This window comes from Bos mutus, chromosome 13 (assembly GCF_027580195.1).
Source record: "Bos mutus isolate GX-2022 chromosome 13, NWIPB_WYAK_1.1, whole genome shotgun sequence".
NCBI lineage: Eukaryota > Metazoa > Chordata > Mammalia > Artiodactyla > Bovidae > Bos > Bos mutus.
Genome location: NC_091629.1, coordinates 26,935,758 through 26,960,886, shown reverse-complemented (window position 1 = coordinate 26,960,886; position 25,129 = coordinate 26,935,758). Strand labels below are relative to the sequence as shown.

General features: G+C 46.0%; 1 protein-coding gene across 1 annotated transcript in view; it reads left to right on the top strand.

Annotated features, from left to right (window-relative positions):
* The first annotated feature begins 249 nt into the window (after positions 1 to 249).
* The window catches only part of NAPB (NSF attachment protein beta), a 38,008-nt gene continuing 13,128 nt past the window's right edge, over positions 250 to 25,129 (top strand). The window contains 5 exon segments of the mRNA XM_070381183.1: positions 250 to 454; positions 456 to 475; positions 17,598 to 17,677; positions 22,485 to 22,600; positions 24,460 to 24,537. Coding sequence (XP_070237284.1) covers positions 377 to 454; positions 456 to 475; positions 17,598 to 17,677; positions 22,485 to 22,600; positions 24,460 to 24,537 — 372 coding nt within the window. The 5' untranslated portion in view covers positions 250 to 376.

Sequence of the window (25,129 nt, the reverse complement as noted above, 5' to 3'; positions counted from 1 at the left end):
CGGGATGCTGCCGTTTCAGGCCGTCTTCCCTGGAAGCCGCGGGCCCTTTTCCATCTCCCGCATCTTTAAAGGCCATACGCTCTCAGGCACCTGTCTCCAGGATCCAGCTGCCCGCCGGCTCTGCGCCCTTCAGGAAACGAGAGCGGACGTCTCGCAGGCTCCCGCGGGCCGAGCGCGGACTACAACTCCCGATAGGCTGCGCGCCGCGCCTCTGCGCCCGGGCGCTGAGAGAGGACGGCCGTGGCACTGCCTGGACTACAGCTCCCGAGAGGTCGCGCGCCGCGCCTCTGCGCCAAGCCGCTGAGAGAGGACTTGGAGGTGCGGGCGGCGCGTCCGGCCTGCTGAGGAGGTTGTGGCGGGGAGTGAGGCCGGCAACATGGACAACGCGGGGAAGGAGAGAGAGGCGGTGCAGCTGATGGCCGAGGCCGAGAAGCGAGTCAAGGCCTCCCACTCCCTTCCTCCGAGGGCTGTTTGGGTGAGCGCCGGACTGCGCGTGCCCCGGGGAGGGTTTCCGTCCCTGCCCGGCGGCCCCCAGAGCGCCCCGGGGCCCCTCTAATCCCTACACACCCTCCAGAAAGTCCCCTAAGTCTCCCCGGAGCCCCCTGGGGTCCCCAGGACGCTGCAGGGCTCCCCACGCCCTCCAGGGATCCCCTAGGATACCAAAAGCCCCCCACCTTGCCTCCAGGGACTCCCTAGAATCCCCGGAGCACCCCCCACGCCCTCCAGGGATCCTCTAGGATCCCCGAAGCCCCCACACCCTTCCAGGGATGGCCCTAGGACCCTCGGAGGGCCCTCGGAGCCCCCCATCTTGCCTTCAGGGACCCCCTAGAATCCCCAGAGCCCCCCACCTTGCTTCCAGGAACCCCCTAGAATCCCCGGAACCTCCCACCTTGCCTCCAGGGACCCCCTAGAATCTCCGGAGCCCCACGCGCCCATTAGAACCCTTCAGGACGACCCCAGGGCCCCCCACATGCCCTTCCGAGATCTTCTATGACCCTCGGAGGGGGCCCACCTACACCCCGCGCGGGTGGCGGGTCCCACTGGCCGAGCACCAGTGTGCGTGACGCCGCGGCGGCCACACCGGTTTGCTGTTTCGCCTGGACTCGGCCCGCCCCTCTCGGGAGTCCCGCGTGGGCGTGAGGCTCCGGGGAGAGGCGGGCCCCAGACCTCTGCTCGGGCTCCAGGCCCGCAGTCCGCCGCCCTGTGCCCGCGCGCCTTGCGCCTTGCGCCAAGCACACCGGTAATAGCCGTGGGGTGAGTGAGGACGTGCTCTCAACCCGGTGCCATTGCTTCGCCAGAGATTGATGTGATAACCAGGGTCTCCGGTTGGTTTAGGGATAACGCAGCTCCTCGAAGTCTGGGTCTCTTGGAAATCCCGTTCATTTCCTGTAATTCTTCTGCCCCCTCCTACGGAAGGTCTTAAATTCGGACTTCCCAAAAAGCAGAGCCTGCACTGACATTTCTTGGAAGAATTCTGGCTGGTTGAGTAGGTGAATGATTCAGCTGTTTAGGATGAAGGAGGCAGAAAATTCCTGGTGGTTTTCCGTATTTTCTTATGAAAGCGAAAGGCCCTTGGCCAACACCCAGAGCATTTGCAAATTCAGCTTGGAATCTCCTTGTTTTGCCACCTTCGTTGTTTGAGTTGTGATATTTTACCAGTGTTGATAATCTCCAGGAAACGCTTAAATGCAGGTTTCATGCAGTGCGCGTAATATACGACGCAAAGATGCAGAAAGGTAACGGTTCCTGCCTTCAAGAACCTCTCTAGGCGTTTATCCCTGCTGCTGCTGCTAAGTCGTTTCAGTCGTGTCCGACTCTGAGCGACCCCACAGACGGCAGCCCACCAGGCTCCCCCATCCCTGGGATTCTCCAGGCAAGAATACTGGAGTGGGTTGCCATTTCCTTCTCCAGTGCATGAAAGTGAAAAGTGAAAGTGAAGTCACTCAGTTCTGCCCGACTCCTAGTGACCCCATGGACTGCAGCCTACCAGGCTCCTGCATCCAGGGGATTTTCCAGGCAGGAGTATTGGAGTGGGTTGCCATTGCCTTCTCCAAGGCATTTATCCCTGGTGGTTTCTAAATTTATCATGTGATGTATGGTTTAGAGTATAGCCATGAATTGCAAATTTGTACTCCTTTAAAAGTTATGACAGTACTATAAGGAACCCTGTCTTATACCTAACCTTAACACCAAGCGGTAACTCCTTTCTCTGGTTCACAAAACAATTACAGTTTATTCCAGTAAAATTTAATGTCATAGCACCTGGAGCTGGGAGGTGATCTTAATGGCACAGCATTTCCAGTCCAGATTCGCATCCCTGGAAGAGAATCTGTAATCGGCAGAGAAAAAAGCGCCTGACAGCACTTGATGATTCTCAGAGGGATGCTCCTGCTGGCTCCTTTTGATGAAGAGGTGTTGCGTTGTGCTTCTTGTGAAATTTGACCACATCTTGAACCAGTAATCCTAAAAGGATTTTAGAAATGCATTTTGTCTTTAGAGAAACGTCTTTTTTTTTTTTTTTTCCCTTCTTGATCACCTGTTTTGTTGTGGAGCACTGTAGGAAGACTTCATCCTCAGCATTCAGCCTCAGTTTGCACGGAAGTCATTGCATCTTAGGACTGATGCGGATCCAACATGTCGGTGCACTGTCCTTGCTCTGGGACCAGGGGCAAGTTCCTTAGCCCTTCCGTGCCTCAGTTTCCTGTGCTGTAAGACGAGTGTAAGAGAAGTGAGTGAAGGTTCCATGAATATATGCTTGTAAAATGTTTAGTCTTAAAGATGAGGATTATTAATTAGCATCTTCATCAGAATTATCAGGCCCGGTTATTTATCAAGGAAACAGAGAACCAAGCAGATGAAGCTGACTTTGCCAGGATTTCAGAGTCAGAGACTTTTTGGACTGCATCCTTGGGCTTTTAATGAAGTAAAATATCAATATTTGAAAGAGCTTTGCACCACCTAAGTGTTATTTATACTGTGGAGGACTGTGTAGTAATGCTTGTCTCCGGAAAAGCTTGGGGAAGAAGGGTACTCAGAGTTCTTTGAGCTTTAATAGCGTTACATAATTCTTTGAAGCCAACAGCTAGATCTAGTTTCTCTGTCACTGACAATGGGAAGACAGATTCTGTGTCAGTTTTAGGCGTTCAGAATCTTACCTTACGTTGGGCATAACTTACACCTGTCTTCAGCTTTCTGGGCTAGGATACCTTTGTTAATCCTCCCTGCCCTAGCTCCCTTAGCCAGAGAATTTTCCCCTCTACTTGTTTCCCTTTATTTAAACCACAGTGCAGTCCATCTGCATGTCAGACTCCTAAGTTAACAGCACATACCCACATATTGGTGTCACTGAGCCCACCTGTGTAAGAGCTGACAGAACTTTACTGGGGACAGGTGATGCTGTTTGGGGTGCTGGTGGCCGTTACAGGCGCTCAACCTACTTTACTGCAAATGTTTCACGCCTGGGGCTGCTTAACCCAACTGCAGATTAAAACCTGTGTAAGAGTGGATCCCCTTTGCTCAGTGTCGATCCACACACTGTGCTAGTTCTGTGGCCATGCCGCCTTCTCACTGCTCTTCTGTGGCTGTTCCTTTTTGTTGCTTTCAGTAAAATTAGCCAAAAATATGAAGAAGTCAATCACGCATTCTTCTGTACGTAAGGCACAAGTTCAGGCTCCCCTGCGAGATGTCCGTGTTCCTCGCAGGTCTTTCCCACAGTACCCTGCAGGAAAGGACCTGCTGAGCCATCACAAGAAACCACTGTCATGATGGTCAGTCTTTCTGCTTGACTGACAGATCAACAGTGATGTGTTCTTGGAGTCCTGGAATTCAGTTAAAACTTAACTCCTTCACTGGCTTAGCTTAGTGTAGCAAAATTGCCACTGAAGGGGCTGTGCTTTGATTTTGTTTCCAAAGATGAGCTATTGAATTTTGTAGTTAACGTCAAATTTTAGTTTACCATATTAATGAACTGATGGTCAGCCGACCTAGGTCTGACAGCAAGATGGCTTTGCATTTCTACAGCCTGTACTGTCTGTGCCATCCTGTTATAGGAGACCACAGTGGGGAACACTGCCTGTGGAGGAGAGTGGCTTAAGACTGACTGTGGGAGCAGGTTCTGGGTGGTTAACCCTATCTTCCCATGCTCTTGAATGTTCCCCAGGCTCAAAGCGTGTGCTACTGCTAAGTCACTTCAGTCGTGTCCGACTCTCTGTGACCCCATAGATGGCCTCCTACCAGGCTCCTCCGTCTCTGGGATTTTCCAGGCAAGAAAACTGGAGTGGGTTGCCATTTCCTTCTCCAATGCATGAAAGTGAAAAGTGAAAGTGAAGTCGCTCAGTCGTGTCCGACCCTCAGCGACCCCATGGACTGCAGCCCACCAGGCCCCTCCATCCATGGAATTTTCCAGGCAAGAGTACTGGAGTGGAGTGCCATTAAAGAGCTATAAATCTGGCAGTGTCAAAGTAAATTTAATGAAAGGCCCTATAGGGTTGTGTGCATGCTCAGTCATGTCTGACTCTTTGTGATCTCCTGTACTGTGGCCCACCAGGCTCCATGGAATTTTCCAGGCAAGAATATGGGAATGAGTTGCCATTTCCTACTCCAGGGGATCTTCCCCACCCAAGGATCAGACCCATGTCTCATGCATTGGCAGGCAGATTGTTTACCACTGTGCCATCTGGGAAGCCTCTTATAGGTTTGCTCAGAAATAACTGAATCTATATTTCTTAGCTACTTGTGAAAATTGGGAGTATTTCTTAAGCATTGTGGGCCATTAATTATCAGTATTTTTCACTCAGCTTTATTTTGGCAAAGACTGTGTTTAAATTTTGCCAAATTATGATGGGACATATGATGGCATTTGTAAAGCATTTAGGTCCACCTCAGTTATAGTAGATATTCAGATGCAGATTGAACTTTAAAAAAAAATTTATTATTAAGCTTAGATTTAGAGACAGGTGGTATAGTGTAAGAAGTATGTATGTTATATTTCTTATAATTTTATGTAATAACAGAATAACCTGTTATGTATTATGTAATGTATATGTGAGCCGTAGTAATATGTACACACACTGTGTGTGTGTGTGTGTGTGTGTGTGTGTTTATGTATATATATAAGGCCAAATACAGATTCTGGTTTACTGGCTTGGTGACCCTGGCCAAGCAAATCGTACTCAGAGCTTCTGTTTTTTTTTTTTTTTTTAGCTTTCACATGGGCAGAGGGAAAGAATTTACTTGTCAGAGCTGTAAGGATTGAATAGGTGCTGCACAGAGCTGTATTACAATCATTTGGTTTTTTGATTTTTAGTGTCAAGTTATTTCGTATATGAAATGATAATCACGATTGGCCTTTTTCTGTTTGCGTTTTTGCAGTGTTCACTGTATTCTCTCATTTCTGTGAGCCCTGTGAGGTGCAGAGTCCTTTACCAGTGGTAGGGAGGACCAGGACTGTGCTGCCCTGCGGCTCGAGGGTGTAAGGTCCTGGGGGTCTACCTTGTTTGGTGGCTGTGGCCCAGCACCTCCCTGGGACTTCAGGGGTCTCCGGTGAATGCCTTACAGATGCTGATTTGTTTTCTTGTGCTCTTTCATTTAGTTTGAAGAGCAAAGGTAACAAAGTGAAGGGGAGTCCATGTTTCTTTCTTCTGTGTTTCCTTCAATACTTGTTCGTTGTAAACATAGCAGCTACCTATGGTAGGAAACGGCAAGGAGTACAGGACGGTTTTAGTTGAAAAGTAGAGTTTTCCCTGAATCCTCATGCTCCTCAATCTTACTCAGCAGAGGTAACTGTTTTTAACTTTCCTTTTGATTCTTCTGATGGTTGCTACCATGATTCTAAATAATTTTAGAATACTTTTGCTACCTTACTAATTTTAGATAATGTTTGTTGATTCTGCTGAAAATGAAGAAGGTAGCATGGCTTACGTGACAGTGCATCTTCTTCACCTCCTGATTTTTGTGATTTCTCAATCTCTAAATACGATCTTTTATATGTAAATAGCATTTAAGCTTTATATAATTCTACTTTAAACTTTTTTCAGATATTTCCCTGTATCTCTGAGTTATAGAGTGACCGTGAAGGTAGTGTTCAAACTGGGATATTTTTGAGATGCCAAGAAGATGGGTATAAACCGGGAGTGTCCCTGCAACCAGGACAGAGGATCATCCTAGTTATCAGATCAGATCAGTCGCTCAGTCATGTCCCACTCTGCGACCCCATGAATCACAGCACGCCAGGCCTCCCTGTCCATCACCAACTCCCGGAGTTCACTCAGACTCACGTCCATCGAGTCAGTGATGCCATCCAGCCATCTCATCCTCTGTCATCCACTTCTCCTCCTGCCCCCAATCCCTCCCAGCATCAGAGTCTTTTCCAGTGAGTCAACTCTTCGCATGAGATGGCCACAGTACTGGAGTTTCAGCTTTAGCATCATTCCTTCCAAAGAAATCCCAGGGCTGATCTCCTTCAGAATGGACTGGTTGGATCTCCTTGCAGTCCAGGGGACTCTCAAGAGTCTTCTCCAACACCACAGTTCAAAAGCATCAATTCTTCTGCGCTCAGCCTTCTTCACAGTCCAACTCTCACATCCATACATGACCACAGGAAAAACCATAGCCTTGACTAGACGAACCTTTGTTGGCAAAGTAACGTCTCTGCTTCTGAATATGCTATCTAGGTTGGTCATAACTTTCCTTCCAAGGAGTAAGCGTCTTTTAATTTCATGACTGTAATCACCATCTGCAGTGATTTTGAAGCCCAGAAAAATAAAGTCTGACACTGTTTCCACTGTTTCCCCATCTATTTCCCATGAAGTGGTGGGACCGGATGCCATGATCTTCATTTTCTGAATGTTGAGCTTTAAGCCAACTTTTTCACTCTCCACTTTCACTTTCATCAAGAGGCTTTTTAGTTCCTCTTCACTTTCTGCCATAAGGGTGGTGTCATCTGCACATCTGAGGTTATTGATATTTCTCCCGGCAATCTTGATTCCAGCTTGTGCTTCTTCCAGTCCAGCGTTTCTCATGATGTACTCTGCATATAAGTTAAATAAGCAGGGTGACAATATACAGCCTTGACGAACTCCTTTTCCTATTTGGAACCAGTCTATTGTTCCATGTCCAGTTCTAACTGTTGCTTCCTGACCTGCATACAAACTTCTCAAGAGGCAGATCAGGTGGTCTGGTATTCCCATCTCTTTCAGAATTTTCCACAGTTGATTGTGATCCACACAGTCAAAGGCTTTGGCATAGTCAATAAAGCAAAAATAGATGTTTTTCTGGAACTCTCTTGGTTTTTCCATGATCCAGCAGATGTTGGCAATTTGATCTCTGGTTCCTCTGCCTTTTCTAAAACCAGCTTGAACATCAGGAAGTTCACAGTTCACATATTGCTGAAGCCTGGCTTGGAGAATTTTGAGGATTACTTTACTAGCGTGTGAGATGAGTGCAATTGTGCAGTAGTTTGAGCATTCTTTGGCATTGCCTTTCTTTGGGATTGGAATGAAAACTGACCTTTTCCAGGCCTGTGGCCACTGCTGAGTTTTCCAAATTTGCTGGCATATTGAGTGCAGCACTTTCAGAGCATCATCTTTTAGGATGTGGAATAGCTCAACTGGAATTCCATCACCTCCACTAGCTTTGTTCGTAATGATGCTTTCTAAGGCCCACTTGACTTCACATTCCAGGATGTCTGGCTCTAGGTGAGTGATCACACCATCGTGATTATCTGGGTCGTGAAGATCTTTTTTGTATAGTTCTTCTGTGTATTCTTGCCATCTCTTCTTAATATCTTCTGCTTCTGTTAGGTCCATACCATTTCTGTCCTTTATCGAGCTCATCTTTGCATGAAATGTTCTTTTGGTATCTCTGATTTTCTTGAAGAGATCCCTAGTCTTTCCCATTCTGTTGTTTTCCTCTATTTCTTTGCATTGATCACTGAAGAAGGCTTTCTTATCTCTTCTTGCTATTCTTTGGAACTCTGCATTCAGATGTTTATATCTTTCCTTTTCTCCTTTGCTTTTCGCTTCTCTTCTTTTCACAGCTATTTGTAAGGCCTCCCCAGACAGCCATTTTGCTTTTTTGCATTTCTTTTCCATGGGGATGGTCTTGATTCCTGTCTCCTGTACAATGTCACGAACCTCATTCCATAGTTCATCAGGCCCTCTAGCAGATCTAGGCCCTTAAATCTATTTCTCACTTCCACTGTATAATCATAAGGGATTTGATTTAGGTCATACCCGAATGGTCTAGTGGTTTTCCCTACTTTCTTCAATTTAAGTCTGAATTTGGCAATAAGGAGTTCATGATCTGAACCACAGTCAGCTCCTGGTCTTGTTTTTGCTGACTGTATAGAGCTTCTCCATCTTTGGCTGCAGAGAATATAATCAATCTGATTTCGGTGTTGACCATCTGGTGATGTCCATGTATATAGTGTTCTCAGGAGACTTTATAATTCATTTTTATGCTTTCACTTTGAGTTCATTTGATCACTGTATAAAATCAGCAAGACTTTTGTATCTTAAGAATTTTTGGTAAGTGATATGTAGGAGTTCACAGTAAGGAGATTTTGTAAGCAGAATTTCAGAATGTTAATCATGCCTGTATTTGAATATTAATAGAACTTATCTTAGGAATGTTAATTTAATTAAAATCTAACAAGTTAATAGATCAGTACTTTATTGGATTAAAATACATGTTTTTCACAGTAAGGAGATATCTGCCAATTCTGGTTTTAATGGGTGTTTTCATTATGGATTGAATGAAGGACTTATATTTTAAGGCCTTTTCAATAACTGTGAGGTAAGCATGACTTTTTTCCTTTAGTTATTAGTACATTAACCAAGGGATATCCTCATACTGAACTGTCCTGGCATCCCTTGAATAACCCCCTGAATTATAATGTATGAATTTTGTAATGGGCCGTTGGATACTGTTTTAAATTATTTCAAGTTCTTTTATTTGCAGTGTGTGTATGTGTGTAGTCTTTTTCAGCTGAAGCACTGATGTCACAGGGGCCTCATAAAAACAATTTGTAAGTTTTTATTTTTTATTTTTCTCCATGCTCTGGTCTCTGCATTTTTAAATCGAATCCTCTTAAGGGAAGTCATGTTGGGCTTTTTGGTGTTAATTTCCTTGATACTTTTCTTTTTCCCCTGGAAATGTTTAAATGTTTAAACTTCCTATCTCTACTGAGGTTAGTTTTGGTAAATTGTATTTTTAAGGAGATCATTCGTTTCACCCATGAATATGCTTGTACAGGTATCTCTTCGAGAGCCTGCTTTTCATTCTCTCATGTACATGCCCCAAAATGAAATTGCTGGATTATGTAGTAATCCCATTTTTAATTTTTTGAGGAACTGCCATACTGTTGTCCACAGCGGTTGTACCATTTTACATTCCTATCAGCAATGCACACAGATTCTAATTTCTTTACATGCTTCCTTCCAGCACTTGGTATTTTATAAATAATGTGCATTCTAACAGTTCTGAGGTTATATCTCATTGTAGCTTTGATTTGCATTTCCCTAATTATTAATAATGTTGAGCATCTTTTCATATGCCTATTGGCCATTCATATATGTCCTTTGGAGAAATGTCTATTCAAGTCCTTTGTCCTTTTTTTTTTAATTAATTTATTTTTTATTGAAGGATAATTACTTTATAGAATTTTGCTGTTTTCTGTCAAACTTCAACATGAATCAGCCATAGGTATACATATAACCCCTCCCTTTTGAAACTCCCTCCCATCTCCCTTCCCATCCAACCCCTCTAGGTTGATACAGAGCCCCTGTTTGAGTTTACTGAGCTATACAGCAAATTCCTGTTGGCTATCCATTTTTAAATTGACTTTTTTGTTGTTGTTATTGAGTTTTAGGAGTTTGCTGTATATTCTTGATGTTAATCCCTTATTGGGTATGTGATTTGAGGATATTTTCTCCCATTCTGTATGAGGCCTTTCTACTCTCTGAATAGTGTCTGTGATGCACAGTTTTTTTTTTTTTTTAATTTTCATGGAGTTCAATTTGTCTGTTTTTTTTTTAACCTGTGCCTTTAGTGTCATATCCAAGATACCATTGGCAAATGTAGTGTCATGAAGCTTTTGCTCTGTTTTCTTTTAAAAGTTTTTGCTGTTTTAAATGTCACATTTAGGTCCTTGATCCATTTTGAGTTAATTTTCGTGTAAGGCTATGCATAAGGCTGGAGCTTCCCTCATAGCTCAGTCAGTAAAGAATCTGCCTGCACAGTGGGAGATCTGGGTTCGATTCCTGGGTGGGGAATTCCCCTGGGAAAAAAAATGGTAACCCACTCCAGCACTCTTGCCTGGGAAATCTCATGAACAGAGGTGCCTAGTGGGCTGCATACAGTCCATGGGGTGGCAAGAGTCAGACACGACTTAGCGACTAATCCACCACCACCACCGTATGTAAGGCTCCAGCTTCATCCTTTGGCAAGTCAGTATTCGATTTTCCCAGCACAGTTTGTTGAAAAGACTGTCTATTCCTTGTTGAATATTTGACACCTTTGTTGAAAATCATTTGACCATAAAAGCAAAGATTTGTTCATGAGCTTTCTTTCTAGTCCCCTGGTCTGTATGTCTGTCTGTATTGCCAGTACCACATTGTTTTGATTACTATAGCTTTGCAGTAACTTTTGAAATCAGGAAGTGTGAGCCCTCCAGTTTGTTCTTTTTCAAGATTATTTTGGCTTTCAGGGTTCCTGTGATTTTTGCTTTATAAAGATGGCTGCCATGTTTGGGTGCCTAGATGTTCACAACCAGTATACTTTCACTTGAATTGTATCTTTAGTATTATGAAGTGAATTTCTCTATTTCATTTGATACTTTTGAGCCCAAATTCCACCTCCTCTGATGCCAGGGTAGCAGTCTTTGCTTTCTTGTTACTTGTGATTGCCTGTTTTAGGGCTGTGTTAGTCAAGAGGATTATCTGATGCCTGTGGCCATGTGGCCTGGGCTGCCCGGCCCCAGGGAGAGGGCAGCTCCCCTCCCTCATCGAGTCTGGGCACAGTGGCCAGGGCTGACTTGGAGGGAGGGAGTGGGAGCAGAAGCTGCAGGGGTTGTCTATGCTTCTGTCACCAGAGGAGTATGCTATTACCCCGTGACTCTTCTTTAGTACCCTTTGCCTGATTTCCTTACTTGGGAATCTAGTGTTTTGTCTGCCCTGGGAAGCCTGCATTACCTACCTGTATGCCAGTCAGTGAATGTGCTCTACTTACCCCTCTATTCAGGGTGTGTGTGTGTCAGGGGGATTCAGGTATTTGTATAGGTCTCTTTCTGCTTACAGTAGGGTTATGTCCCCATAAACCCATTGTAAGTCAAAAATGTGTTTAACACACCTACCTGGCCTACCAGAGCACTTCCATTAGCCTACAGTTGGGCGAAACAATCTAGCACAGAGCCTGTTTTATAGTAGAGTGTTGACTGTCTCATATAATTCATTGAATACAGTACTGAACATGAAGGCAGAGTGGGTGTCTGGTCCAGAATGATTGTGAGTGTGTCAAGGAGCACATGCCTGACTGTGAACTCAGATGGTGCCCTTGCCAGGCCCGTCACGAGAGAGGGTCACTGCAGACCACTCACCTGGGAAAGGGCCAACATTGGGAGTGTGCTTTCTCCTAAATTCATATTACCTTCACAGCACCTTCTGTTCACATGTTGGTGTGGTTTCCTTGATGACTAGGATTTTGGGGGTGGGTTGGGGCTTGCTGCCATTCCAGTTCTGCCACCTCTGTTTCCCAAAACCCTGGGTTTTATTTCCAGCTCTGCTTTCTTTCACTAACTGCCAAGCCTCCTCTCTCCTTCCCTCCCCCAGAAGCACATCTTCTGGAGCCTGACACCTCTAGCCAGGCCCCCCTTCCAAGCCCCCATGCCCTCCAGGTCTCATACTTGTCTCCTGGACCCCACACTGCAGCCCCTCTCTGAAGGGGTGTTGCTGCCTGTGAACTGCGCTTGTGGGACCCTGCTGCACCCCATCTTGTGTCCAGGTATCCCCTCCTGATTGCTAGCAGGGGCTGTCTTCTCCTTAGCTCTGTTGTGTGCATGCTAAGTCACTTTAGTTGTGTCTGATTCTGTGCGACCCTATGGACTTTTGCCTGCCAGCCTCCTCTGTCCATGAGATTTTTCAGGCAAGAATACTGGAGTGAGTTGCCATGCCCTCTTCCAGGGGATCTTCCTGACCCAGGGATCGAACCTGTGTCTCTTGTGTCTCCTGCATCAGCAGGGGAGTTCTTTACCACTAGCGCCACCTGGGAAGCCCCTAGCTCTGCTGGTTCAGGGTTTTTACTGCCCCAGCTTTCTTAAATGAAATCTTGTTGACTTCTGACTCAGTGGTCTCCAATTCGTTGAGTGGATCCAATCCATTGGTTACATCCACTCCTTGTTGATCTGTGTGGTTCCAGAAAATACAAGGACCTGTTTTTGTATTTAGGCAGCTACCATTGTCCTATAGGAATCTCAGGTCTCAATGATTAAGTTTCTGTTTAAAAAAATTAAATTTTTATGAAGATTGAAATTAAATACCAAAGTTTCTCTTGACAAGTCATGTTGTGTGTGAGTCATTTCTGAGTTTATCCAGTAATTCCTATTCTTAGCTTCCTTGTAATGTTTAAGTATCTTGGTTTGTTTTACTAAAAGATCCAATCTATACATATCTCCCCTCTACAGGAGGCGTGACCCCTCGTCACACTTGACCCCTCATCTGGAGCTATTACCAGATAAAAGTCCCACCAGCTTTATGTGCTGTACCTATTCTTATAACTTTATTTCAAGAAGTTATGCTTAAATGCAAATACTTTGGTCAGACAGTCCTTAAACGTCTCAGATTGTTTCCTGCATTTGAGAATCTGTGATTCTTTTTTGTTAAATAGAAATAAAGTGAGACGTTCTCAGAAGGTGGAATCCCAGGGTCCAAGGCAGAGCACATGGTGGTCGAGGCTGAACTCCCTGCTCGGCTTCTGCTGGTTACTCTGGGAGTGCTGTGGATCTGGGGCAAAGGGTCAGGAGCTGATGGATCCTTGCATTTGTTTGTTAGCAGTCCGACTCCAAAGCCTACCTCCTTGCAGCCACACCTCTTGTTTCTGGTTTGTGAAAAAGCAAAGGATTTGAGTCAAGCAGTTACAGGCACGTGAGCCATTGGTGCCCACAGCTCTTGCCTTGTTATCTCCCCACCCTCACTGTCCATGTGCTCAGTTACAGTTTCCTGGGCTTCCAGATAGCTTTCACTCATCACAAGGAAAATGCAAGATTCTGAATGAGTGAGGGGTTAATAGTCTTGTCTGCGTGTAGATGTCATCTGAGCTCTCTGGACTACTAGGCTGTGATTTTCCCAGGCTGAGTTTTTCCCTCCTAAACAGGAAGGGGCAGGGAGGAGAGTCAGGGGCTTGGACCTGGCTCTGCTGTTTTGGGCTCCTGGGGAGCGGTGGGGGTGCGTGTCGCTCTCACCCCATCTCCTCTGTGGAACCTGGGGTGGGGGTGTCAGGCAATCAGATTTTTCCAGCCTGCAGTTAATTATTCTTTTCTCAGCACTTTGACCTCCTTGGTAAGAACGTTATTTTCTCAGTGTTTTCTGGCAGGTTAGTGCCGTGTGCTGCTGCTGTTTAGTTGCTAAGTCGTGTCCACCTCTTCTGTGACCTTACGAACTATAGCCCACTAGGCTCCTTTGTCCACGGGACTTCCCAGGCAAGAATACTGGAGTGGGTTGTCATTTTCTTCTCCAGGCGATCTTCCTGACCCAGAGATCGAACCCGAATCTTCTGTGTCTCCTGTACTGGCAGACAGATTCTTTACCACTGAGCCACCCAGGAAGCCCGCCATGGGCTGTACTGTATCACTTACAATGTAGACTCCTCACTGAAACTTGTTTCTGTTTTCATGAATCTTCTACCTCAGTTCTAAGGGCTTTGGATAACAGTCAGTCAAAACTATTTTTCTTTAAAACTCAAAAAAATCAATTTTCACAGGTATAAAACACAGTAGACATTTGGAGTGACTTAAAAGTAAATTTTTTCAGTGCAAGTTCAGTTCAATTGCTCAGTCATGTTTGACTCTTTGCAACCCCATGAGCTGCAGCATGCCAGGCCTCCCTGTCTAACACCAACTCCCGGAGCCTACCCAAACTCATGTCCATTGTGTCATTGATGCCATCCAACCATCTCATCCTCTTCTGTCCCCTTCTCCTCCTGCCCTCAATCTTTCCCAGCATCAGGGTCTTTTCAAATGAGTCAGCTCTTCGCATCAGGTGGCCAAAGTATTAGAGTTTCAGCTTCAACATCAGTCCTTCCAGTGAACACCCAGGACTGATCTCCTTTAGGATGGATTGATTGGATCTTCTTGCAGTCCAAGGGACTCTCAAGACTCTTCTCCAACACCACAGTTCAAAAGCATCAATCTTTGGTGCTCAGGTTTCTTTAGAGTCCAACTCTCACATCCATACATGACTACTGGAAAAACGATAGCCTTAACTAGACGGAACTTTGTTGGCAAAGTAATGTCTCTGATTTTTAATATGCTGTCTAGGTTGGTCATAACTTTCCTTCCAAGGAGTAAGTGTCTTTTAATTTCATGGCTGCATGGAGTAAAAAAATAAAGTCTCTGACTGTTTCCACTGTTTCCCCATCTATTTGCCATGAAGTGATGGGGCCAGATGCCATGATCTTAGTTTTCTGAATGTTGAGCTTTAAGCCCTCTTTTTCACTCTCCTCTTTCACTTTCATCAAGAGGCTCTTTAGTTCTTCTTCACTTTCTGCCATAAGGGTGATGTCATCTGCATATCTGAGGTTATTGATATTTCTCCTGGCAATCTTGATTCCAGCTTGTGCTTCTTCCAGCCCAGCGTTTCTCATGATGTACTCTGCATATAAGTTAAATAAGCAGGGTGACAATTTTTTCATGAATTCTTTAAGTTGTGTCTGTTTATGACAAGTGAGTTCTCTGGTGCTGTTAACGTCAGCATTTTTCTGGTGATTCTGTTAAGTGAGAGGTGAGGGTCTTGAGTCTCGCAGAGTTCATTCATTAGTTTTGTAAAGATCGCTGAACCTGACATCAGGTGTCCGCTCCACCACTGACTTTGGCTGGATGACAAGCCATTGACCTCCAGGTACAGTGTTTTCCCTTCTGTAATATGGAGACTGCATTCTGCAGTCCATAGGGTCACAAAGAGTCAGACACAACTTTGTGACTGGACGACAACAACACAGAGATGTCATCTTTTGTGGTCGTTGTAATTCTGAAGGTGGCAGAAAGCACATGGAAACATGCAGCATAAGACAGCATGTTGTAGGCGTTCTATTATTCTTAGCTGAACCTGCTTCTGAAAATAATAGGATAAAGTACATTTTAATTAAGCTAGTTTTATTTAGAAACCTTTAATAAGAATGATTGCACTGTAATTACAGTTCAAGATTCCTGGTACACTTTAGAAAAATAAGACACAGAAAGTGGCAAGCCTTTTGTTATCTCCAAGGAGCTGTGGCTAAGATTGAAAGCTTTCTTGAGTTAGGAATGTTCATCACAATAATTAGCTTTTTTTAAATGTAGCTTTGAAGTGAAGGAAAAGGAGCGTGAAGGTGTGAGCGAGAAGTCTTTGCTCTTCTACCGCTTTATTGTTGGTGTGGTTTGTTGCCATCCTGTCCCTGGTTGTATGACATACCCACCCAAAGGGGAGTTTTTTAGAGGAGAGGGAGATAGCTTTATTGAGGTGTAATTCACATACCATACTATTCACCCATCCAGAGTGTCCAGTTGAGTAGTTTTTAAGCATATTCGCTAAACGATGCGGTTACCACAGCAAGTGGTTTTAGCACGTTTTCATCACCCCAGAAAGAAACTCTGCCCACCCCCTCCATTTCTCTCCAGCACTCCCAGCTCCAGGACCAGCCTGTTGCAGCCCTTGCTGGTGCATGGTGGGCTCCCCTGGGACTGGCCCTTCACTCCACATGATGTCATGAAGGTCGTCTGCTTTGTAGCACAATTAGTGCGTCCTTCCGTACATCATTCCTTTTTATTGTCTGATCTGCTCCACTGTGTGTATACCACCTTCATTTATCATTTTTCAGTTGATGGACATTTTGGTTGTGTCCACTTCTGTCTATCATGAGCTATGCTTCTGTGAACATTTGTGTACAAGTTTTTGTGTGGACCGATGTCTTCGTCTCTCTTAGGTATGTGCCTTGATGTAGAATTTGGGGTCATTTAGTAACCATGTTTAACCTTTTAAGCAGCTGCCAGACTCATCCAGGGTAGCTTCTTACACAGTTTGCCACTTGTACTGGCAGTAAATGAGGGCGCTGGTTTCCTGCATCCTCCCTACATTTCCTTAGTCCTCTCTTTTGAGTCTAACCAGCCTGGTGGGAATAAAGTGCTGTCTTATTTGTGGTTTTGATTTGCATTTCTCTGATGCTTAATGATGTTGAGTATCTTTTCAAGGGCTTATTGGCTATGTCTTTTTTTTTAAGCTTTGGGGAAGTGTCTATTCAGATCTTTCACTCATTTTTACTTGAATCATTAGTCTTTTTGTTATTGAGTTGTAAGGGATCTTTATATATTCTAGATACAGATCACGTACGAGGTATACAAATATTCCAGAGTTTGTATGCCTTCAGTACACAAATCTAGTTACAGTGATCATCCTGACTGACTCTGGGTGCAGCCCTACACAACTCCATATGGATTATTTCTTCTGATCTTCATAATAACTCAGAGGTATAGACTGTGTATTACCCTCAGTTTACACATGCAAGATTGGAGACCCAAAGAAACTAAAGTACTAGTCTGGAGTCAGACACTCAGTGGTGACTGCCCCAGGTAGAGTCACACGTGATCTGTGCCTGCCCTCGTGGCATGGGGTGCCCCTCCTCTGGACTGCAGTCAGCCTTGGCCTCGCCCTCTCTCAGTCCTTACATCCATTTTCTGCCGGGAGTTCCCCTTGGCGTGTGGTGTGTGTTGTGGAGAGCCCGTCTTGTTCTGGTTCTCTCTCTCATTCTTTCTTGTTTATAGAGTAGACACACGAGACAGAGGACCAGTGGGCGTAGAGGCCTCAGCTTGGTGGAGTGGAAACTCTGAAAGCAGTGGGGTTCCCCTACAGGATGTTGTAGAGTGCATTTCCACCCCCGGCCCCTTTCACGCCAGGCATTGCAGCCCTTGAGCAGCCTGGTGCATTGCTGCTCCTGCATCGGGTTTTAAGTCTGAACACAAACAGCGGACGTTAAAAGCATCAGCATGTCTTTATCCTTCAAAATTCAGCCTCCTTTGAAAAACGTACTTCTCATTCCTTGGGACAAGTAAAACTTCGGTTCACATGCATGGAAAGGACGCTCCTGAGGGTGTAGGCCCTGGGTCCCGCCACAGCGGTGTTTGCGTCTCAGTGCTCTGGAATCCTCGCAGGGTGGCGTTTACTCTCTTAGACCTCGGTTCCCTCACCTGGGACAGCAAGGGTGATCAGAGTGTCCCGTCCGAGCTGCTGGCAAGGTTGTCTAGCACTGGTCTGGCACGTCGTAAGTGCTTGGTAGATGTCCATTACTTGAGGGATATTTAGGGACATGGATGGTTGTTACTGTAAAACTTAACCTCATCTTTACATTTTTCTCAGAGGAAACACAAGAATAGAAGAGGCTTGTGAAATGTATACCAGAGCTGCGAACATGTTCAAGATGGCCAAGAACTGGAGTGGTATGTATGAAGGTGGTGTTTGTTTGCTTTCCAGGCAAATAACTTTAAAATCACTTTGAAGGAGGACATGACTCTCCGCCTTCCCCTTAGAAAAACTGCTGGCTGCGTGGGCAGGGTGGGGGAGAGGGGCTGTTGATCCAAGGGAGCAAAGCTTGAAATACTGATTGAAGTTTAGGCATAAAGGCGTGTCTGCTTTAGTGTCTGCAAAGCACTTACTACAGTGGGCATGTGGTTTTAAAAGACTTACTATTACTTGGAGTTAAGAAGGGTAACCTTTGGTGTTTACTCATGTGCTTAAATAAATTTAGTACAAGGAGTGAAAGTTGAAGTAAAAGTTACTGAAAAAGATGTCAGATACATAGAAATGCCTGCTTTTCTTTGCCTAAACCTTGGTGGAGACTTTCTAACCATACCTTACCCTGATAACTGATTGTGGTGCCCTGAGAAATGAGGCAGTTGTGGGTGTTACTTCTAAATCCTGACAGACTCCTCATTTTCTAACATAATACTTTTTTTTTTTTTTTTTATTTTTAAACTTTACATAATTGTATTAGTTTTGCCAAATATCAAAATGAATCCACCACAGGTATACATGTGTTCCCCATCTTGAACCCTCCTCCCTCCTCCCTCCCCACACCATCCCTCTGGGTCGTCCCAGTGCACCAGCCCCAAGCATCCAGTATCGTGCATCGAACCTGGACTGGCAACTCGTTTCATACATGATATTTTACATGTTTCAATGCTCTTCTCCCAAATCTTCCCACCCTCTCCCTCTCCCACAGAGTCCATAAGACTGTTCTATACATCAGTGTCTCTTTTGCTGTCTCGTACACAGGGTTATTGTTACCATCTTTCTAAATTCCATATATATGCGTTAGTATACTGTATTGGTGTTTTTTCTTTCTGGCTTACTTCACTCTGTATAATAGGCTCCAGTTTCATCCACCTCATTAGAGCTGATTCAAATGTATTCTTTTTAATGGCTGAGTAATACTTCATTGTGTATATGTACCATAGCTTTCTTATCCATTCATCTGCTGATGGACATCTAAGTTGCTTCCATGTCCTGGCTATTATAAACAGTGCTGCGATGAACATTGGGGTACACGTGTCTCTTTCCCTTCTGGTTTCCTCAGTGTGTATGCCCAGCAGTGGGATTGCTGGATCATAAGGCAGTTCTATTTCCAGTTTTTTAAGGAATCTCCACACTGTTCTCCATAGTGGCTGTACTAGTTTGCATTCCCACTAACAGTATAAGAGGGTTCCCTTTTCTCCACACCCTCTCCAGCGTTTATTATTTGTAGACTTTTGGATCGCAGCCATTCTGACTGGTGTGAAATGGTACCTCATAGTGGTTTTGATTTGCATTTCTCTGATAATGAGTGATGTTGAGCATCTTTTCATGTGTTTGTTAGCCCTCTGTATGTCTTCTTTGGAGAAATAACATAATACTTTTACGCAGGGAAGGTACACAAAATGAAATCAGAATTCTTTTCGAGAGGGGGTGGCTCTTTTCCAACACTGATTCAAGAAGCAGAATCTTTCCTCTACCCCTGGAAAAAAAGAGGTTACATGAAGGGGTTTTTCTATAGTGAAGGTGGACATGGCTTTTGACCAGGCCTGCCTGGTCTCTGTGGGTCTCTGGCCCCGTTGAGCCTGCAGATGACCTGAGGTGGGGGGCCTTTCCCTCCCAAAGTGCATTTGTTTCCCCAGGGGCTCTCCGAGCTTGACGGAGATGTCCATGCCACGCTGAGTCATGTGAACGTAAGGTGTGCGATCTCTCCACTTGTTTCTAAGGTGGACGCTTCCAAGTCAGTTCCGTGAAGTAGATGCTTTGGCTTAGATGGCCCTGAAAGGTCCTTTCTGGCTGTAAAACTCTTTTTAAAACATTTAGATAAGAAAGACATGTTCTGTTTCCAAAGTGCCTTTGCCCCTGAATTATAATGTATTTTAAAAGAGAGGAGAAAAGAGGATTAGTGGTCACCTCTTTTTTTTGGTTCAGGTCCTATTAGTGTTGTTGTTCAGTTGCTCAGTCGTGTCTTAACTCCTTGTGACCCCACGGACTGCAGCACACCAGGCTTCCCTGTCCTTCACCATCTCCCGGAGCCTGCTCAAACTCATGCCCACTGAGTCAGTGATACCATCCAGCCATCTCATCTTCTGTTGTCCCCTTCTCCTCCTGTCCTCAATCTTTCCCAGCATCAGGGTCTTTTCTAATGAGTCGGCTCTTCGCTTCAGGCGCCTAAAGTATTGAAGCTTCAGGTTCAGCATCAGTCTTTCCAGTGAATAATCAGGTTTGATTTCCTTTACGATGGACTAGTTGGATCTCCTTGCAGTCCAAGGGACTCTCAAGAGTCTTCTCCAACACCACAGTTCAAAAGCATCCATTCTTCAGGGCTCAGCCGCCTTTATGGTCCAACTTTCACATCCATACATGACTGTTGGAAAAACCAGGGTAAAAAGTGATCTTATCTAAAAAGACCTTTTCCTTCCTTTATCTGGGGACCAGATGTTCTAACCTTTGAAAATTCCTTTCAGAGTGTTACTGTTTATATAACTGAAGGGGATATATGTGTATCCTCACCCCCACCCTTGTGATCTCTTGCCTGGGCTGACATCTCCCTGCTTCTTGACTTTACCTGTTTGTTTTAAAGAAACCAAAGTAGCCCTGTTGAATCTCTAGTCAGGTCATGTAATCTCAGAGCAGAGCTATAATCCTTCAAGGTGGCCTTCAGAGCCGAGCTGGTCTCCCATCCTCTCCTCACTCTGGACGCTTCTCCTACCCACCCACTCCTTCCCCAGCACCCTCCTCTGACTCTTTGCCTGTGCTGTGCCCTCCTTCTGACACTGTCTTCCCCACAGTAGGGTGTGGCTGGTCCCTGTTTTCCTCCAGGCCCTTCTACAAATGTCATCATCCTTTTAGTGAGGTCTCTCCTGGCCATCCCTGGCAGTCCACTCTTCTGGGAAGCCCCTTCCCCTCTTCCCCGATGCCCTTAGCACCATCTAGCAAAAATAAGTGAAGTTCATTTGTTCGTTTGTATTGTCTGTGCTTTTATTATGTGCTGTCCCTCCTCGGAACATAAACCTTGGAAGGCCAGCGTGTTTCTGTGCTTCCTCTCTGCCCTGCCTGCAGGGCCTGGACCCATATGTGCAGCACAGTAGACAGATGCTGAGTGTATTTTACAGAGTATTAGGTTCCTTGAATTTGGGACTAATGGACTAACAGATACCACTGTTTATAAAATAAACAACAAGGACCTACCGTATATCACAAGGAACTATACTAGATATTTTGTAATAGCCTATGAAGGAAAAGAGTCTGAAAATTAGTGTATATATATATATACACACACATACGTATAACTGAAACAGTTTGCTGTACATCTGAAACTAACACAACATTGAATCTACTATACCTCAATTTTAAAAGTGGTTAAAAAAGGAAATAATAAACTGAAAATTAGGTTCTTTGAAATCGTTGCCATGTTGCCGTGGTGGTGATCGTGATACCACTGCATCTCATCTGTTTATAGTTTTAGAAGTTATTTTATGAGAATAAAAGAATTCGTCTGATTTGTCTGTTACTGTGCTCTTGAGAGATCATCCTGGCAGGAATTAGATGTTTACAGTTGAGGAAACTGGGTCTGAGAAGGTGTGTAACTTTATTTTGATAATACACTCCTTTAAAGATACTTCCACATTGGTAGAGATAGAGGTTAGTGGTGTTTGGAGTGAGTGCTCAGATTGAAAAGGTGAGCCAGCAGCTTGTTTTGGAAGGTGGGAGCGTGAAATTGTCAAATCAGCGCTTTTAATACTGTCCGGGGAAGTGGAGCCAGCCCGGGAGAGCCTGTGTGCCGTGCTGTTACCCCCAGCCAGGAAGGGATGGAACACCATTGGTTCTGGAATGGCCAGCATAGATAAAATGTCAAAAAATGAAATTACTGGTGGGAGGAGGAGGATTAAGTTCTAAAAGAAATGCTGACATTTCAATCTGGCAAAGCACAGGTGTGCTCTGAGGGCAGATATACATGTGATTATGAAAATGGCCAGCACGTGAGTGTGTTTCTGGGGCCACGCTGTCCTGAGCACTTTGCCTAGAAGGTCTGAGTGATGGTACACACTTCTGAGACCCAACTCATCAGAGCTGCTCTTCGGCGGTCACATTCCTGAACTATGGTGGGAAGTTTCCAGCTGCCCTGAGGTCCTGGGTTCCTGCCTACCACTTGGCAGCAGCTTGGACCCTCCTCTGGGCTGCCAGGTTCATGATCCACAACGGTAGGGGTCAAGGCCTGGTGGGCAGGCTTCTCCGGTCCCACCTCCAATCTTGGGCCAGTGTTGGCTCAGACTGGCAGGGCCTAGGCTGCACTGGTGGGTCCATATCTTCAGAAGTGCCCGGAAGTCCTCTCGTCTTCGTTCTTATTCAGGGCAAGACTTGAAGCTGGGCAGTTTGATTTGGGGGCTTGTGCTGCCTCTTCTTGTGTTGCCATTTCTCCGGCTATGCTGGCCGAGTCAGTGTAAATGAACCCTCCCAGCCTCATGCCTCCTCGGAGACGCCCATCAGTGTGGGGCCTGCACTGGGGACGGAGCTGAGTGCTGAATGCGCAGTCAGTGTGGAAGGAGGCCTGAGGCTGAGAGCAGCACTTGTTGCTGGCCCAGGCATCCCGGGTGTCTTTGTGGTCACCGGAGGTGACTGGGTCACATGCACGTGTGCCACCGTCAGGACGGGGCCTTCCCCAGGCGTGGGCTGGAGCGGGGCTGCCCTGGGGGTGGCTGCTCCTGTGTTTACTCACTCATGTGTTGTCTTCAGCTGCAGGAAATGCATTCTGTCAAGCCGCCAAGCTCCACATGCAGCTGCAGAGCAAACACGACTCAGCCACCAGCTTTGTGGACCCGGGAATGCCTACAAGAAGGCAGACCCCCAAGGTGAGCCTCGCACCCCCCAGACCTCCCACGAGTTCTGCTGCTGAAGGGAGACGCACTCCCGGACGGTGGAGATTTGAAGATTTTTAACTCTGATCATCTGAAGTTTCTGTGGAGAAAATCTGTTAAATTTATCCTGTTGTCAGTACCATCGTCTTAAACACCATCTATGCTGCATTGTGGACAGTTTTTTTGAAATTAGCTTTAACTTTATGTAAGTCTTTAATGTTAATTTCACGAATGTGTACCTCGCCCATTAAGGGAAACAAAGGTTCGTTCCTTTACTTCTGAATAGTTTATGTGGAGGTGCAGTGTACGGGAGGTCGTAAAATCCAGTAATTACAACAGTTTATACACACAGCATTCATCTGACTTTTTTAGTATATGTGCTGCCAAAGCAAGTACTATCTGACTATTTTAAAAAGCATTTTTCCAAGTGTTGGTTTTGAGGAAAGAATGATCTTGGTTATTTGAAGTGGTGAAGTTTTTCAGATGTCCTTTGTTTTTGAGCTGGAGAAACGTACATCCTGCAATTGAAGGCCTGACCTCTCTCCACACATGCACTGTGTTTGTGGGATTGCCCTCTGGTTTCAGCAGCCCATTTTAACACAAAAATCCCGAGTTTCCTGACAATCTCACATTGGAATAAGGGCTGTGGTATAAGGATTAGCTGTAGCTTATTTCCAAAGGGAAAAGCTGGGCACAGCCCAAGTGCACAGTAGAGTCATTGCACATCAGCATGTAGTGCCACACTCACGTGGTGCAGGCACTCAGGCCCTGACGTCCGGGACGCCCTGTGACCTAGGACGTTTGCACGGCAACTGAAGGACCACAGGGAGCCGAAATCTCAGGTTCACAAAAAGTGTGTACTCGTGGAAATGCGTCCAGAAAACAGAGGAAAAGGGCATCAAATTCCTAGCTGGGGGATTGAGTGGGATTTTGTGGGTAGCTCTTCAATTTTCCTGTATTTTTAAAGGCACGACTATCCATGTTTCTTATGCAGGTTGGGGGAAATCACTTTCATTGTCACTAATCTACTTACTTTCCTGATTCTTCCGTTGGGTCTTTTTGCTTTGCTGCCTCTCCAGAGCAGAAGCAGTGCCCTGGGCGCTGCCAGCTGCGTGCCCATGTTGTAAATGTCTCTGCTCTGTGAGGTGGGCACTCATTGGCCCCGTGTGCCCGAGTTGTAAATGCCTCTGCTCTGTGAGCTCACTGTTCTGGGAAATCGGTATTATTCATGAGCTCATTTATTAGACTTTTTCTTCCTGTTGATATTTGTTAATACACCGAAAGTTAGCATCTTCTAACCCTGTACAAAAAGTAATTGTCTTCCAAAATCACTGCATACACGTGATGTCAGTGAGGAAGGAGCTGCCCTCAGGTTTTAGCAGATAGATGGATGGGTGTTGATGCTGGCTCCGGCTCCATTGTCCTGTCTTCTTGATGCAGGCTTCCCCATGAGGTCCTCAGGGTCAGGGTAGGTGTCACTGAGCCAGCCTCCCCTCCCCACCCTGCCCTCCTCTCTGATGCTGCAGCCTCTGTGTACTGGCTCGTGGAGGGGCTGGGCATGTGCAGATGCACTTTTGCTTCTTACCAACCACCCTGCCTCCCCTTCGCCCCAGCGGGGCCCCCTTAGCGGTCTAGAAGCCCCCAGGAAGACAGGCTTAGCAAACCCTCTGACTGAATGGATTTTTCATTGTTTCTCTTGAATGCCTTCGCTTCAGAGGCTATCAACTGCTTAAATGCAGCCATCGACATTTACACAGACATGGTAAGACCTGCCTTGCTTGAGCGGCCGTGGGGTGGAGCCCTCGAGACGGCTCACGGTTAACCGGAATGTGACTGCTCTGTTTCCTCCCCAGGGAAGGTTCACGATTGCGGCCAAGCACCACATCACCATCGCAGAGATCTACGAGACAGAGCTAGTGGACATTGAGAAGGTGCGCAGATGGGGGAAGCTGGTGGGCGGGGACCCCAGGCGCCCCTGCAGTGGGGATGTGAGGGCAGAGGGAAGCATGTGTAGTTGGGGTCTCCTGGAGACCTCGGGTGGTGGCGGGAGGGAAAAACCCCTTACCAGGGCCCCAGGCTGCCTTTGCTCAGATTTGGGACAGCATTTGTGTAAAACTGAGCACTGTGGGCAACAGACACGCATCAGGGAGGAATGGCTGGTTTTGTTGGTGGTGGATGCTGAGCTCAGAGATCACCTTCATCCCATGCCTGCTTCCGCCCTGGACTGTTGTCACTCTCGCTTCCTGTTTCACCTCTCTCTTGGCCACTGGAGCATGTCCTTCCTGGTGCTCTCACCCCTGCCCGTGGCTGCTTCCTCCTCTTCTCTCGGGGCTGGGCTCTCATGCCCTCCCTGCCCTCACTCCCGTGGTCCTCCGTGCTCACACAGCTTCACGGCATGTGTGCTCTGTGTCTGGCAGCAGCTTGTCCGCGTCAGCAGTGAATCAGGTGGTTTCTCCACTACTTACAGCCTTGGGGCCTGTCTCCTCACCCAGCACCTCTCCCCCCACCCCGGGCCGTGCTCCC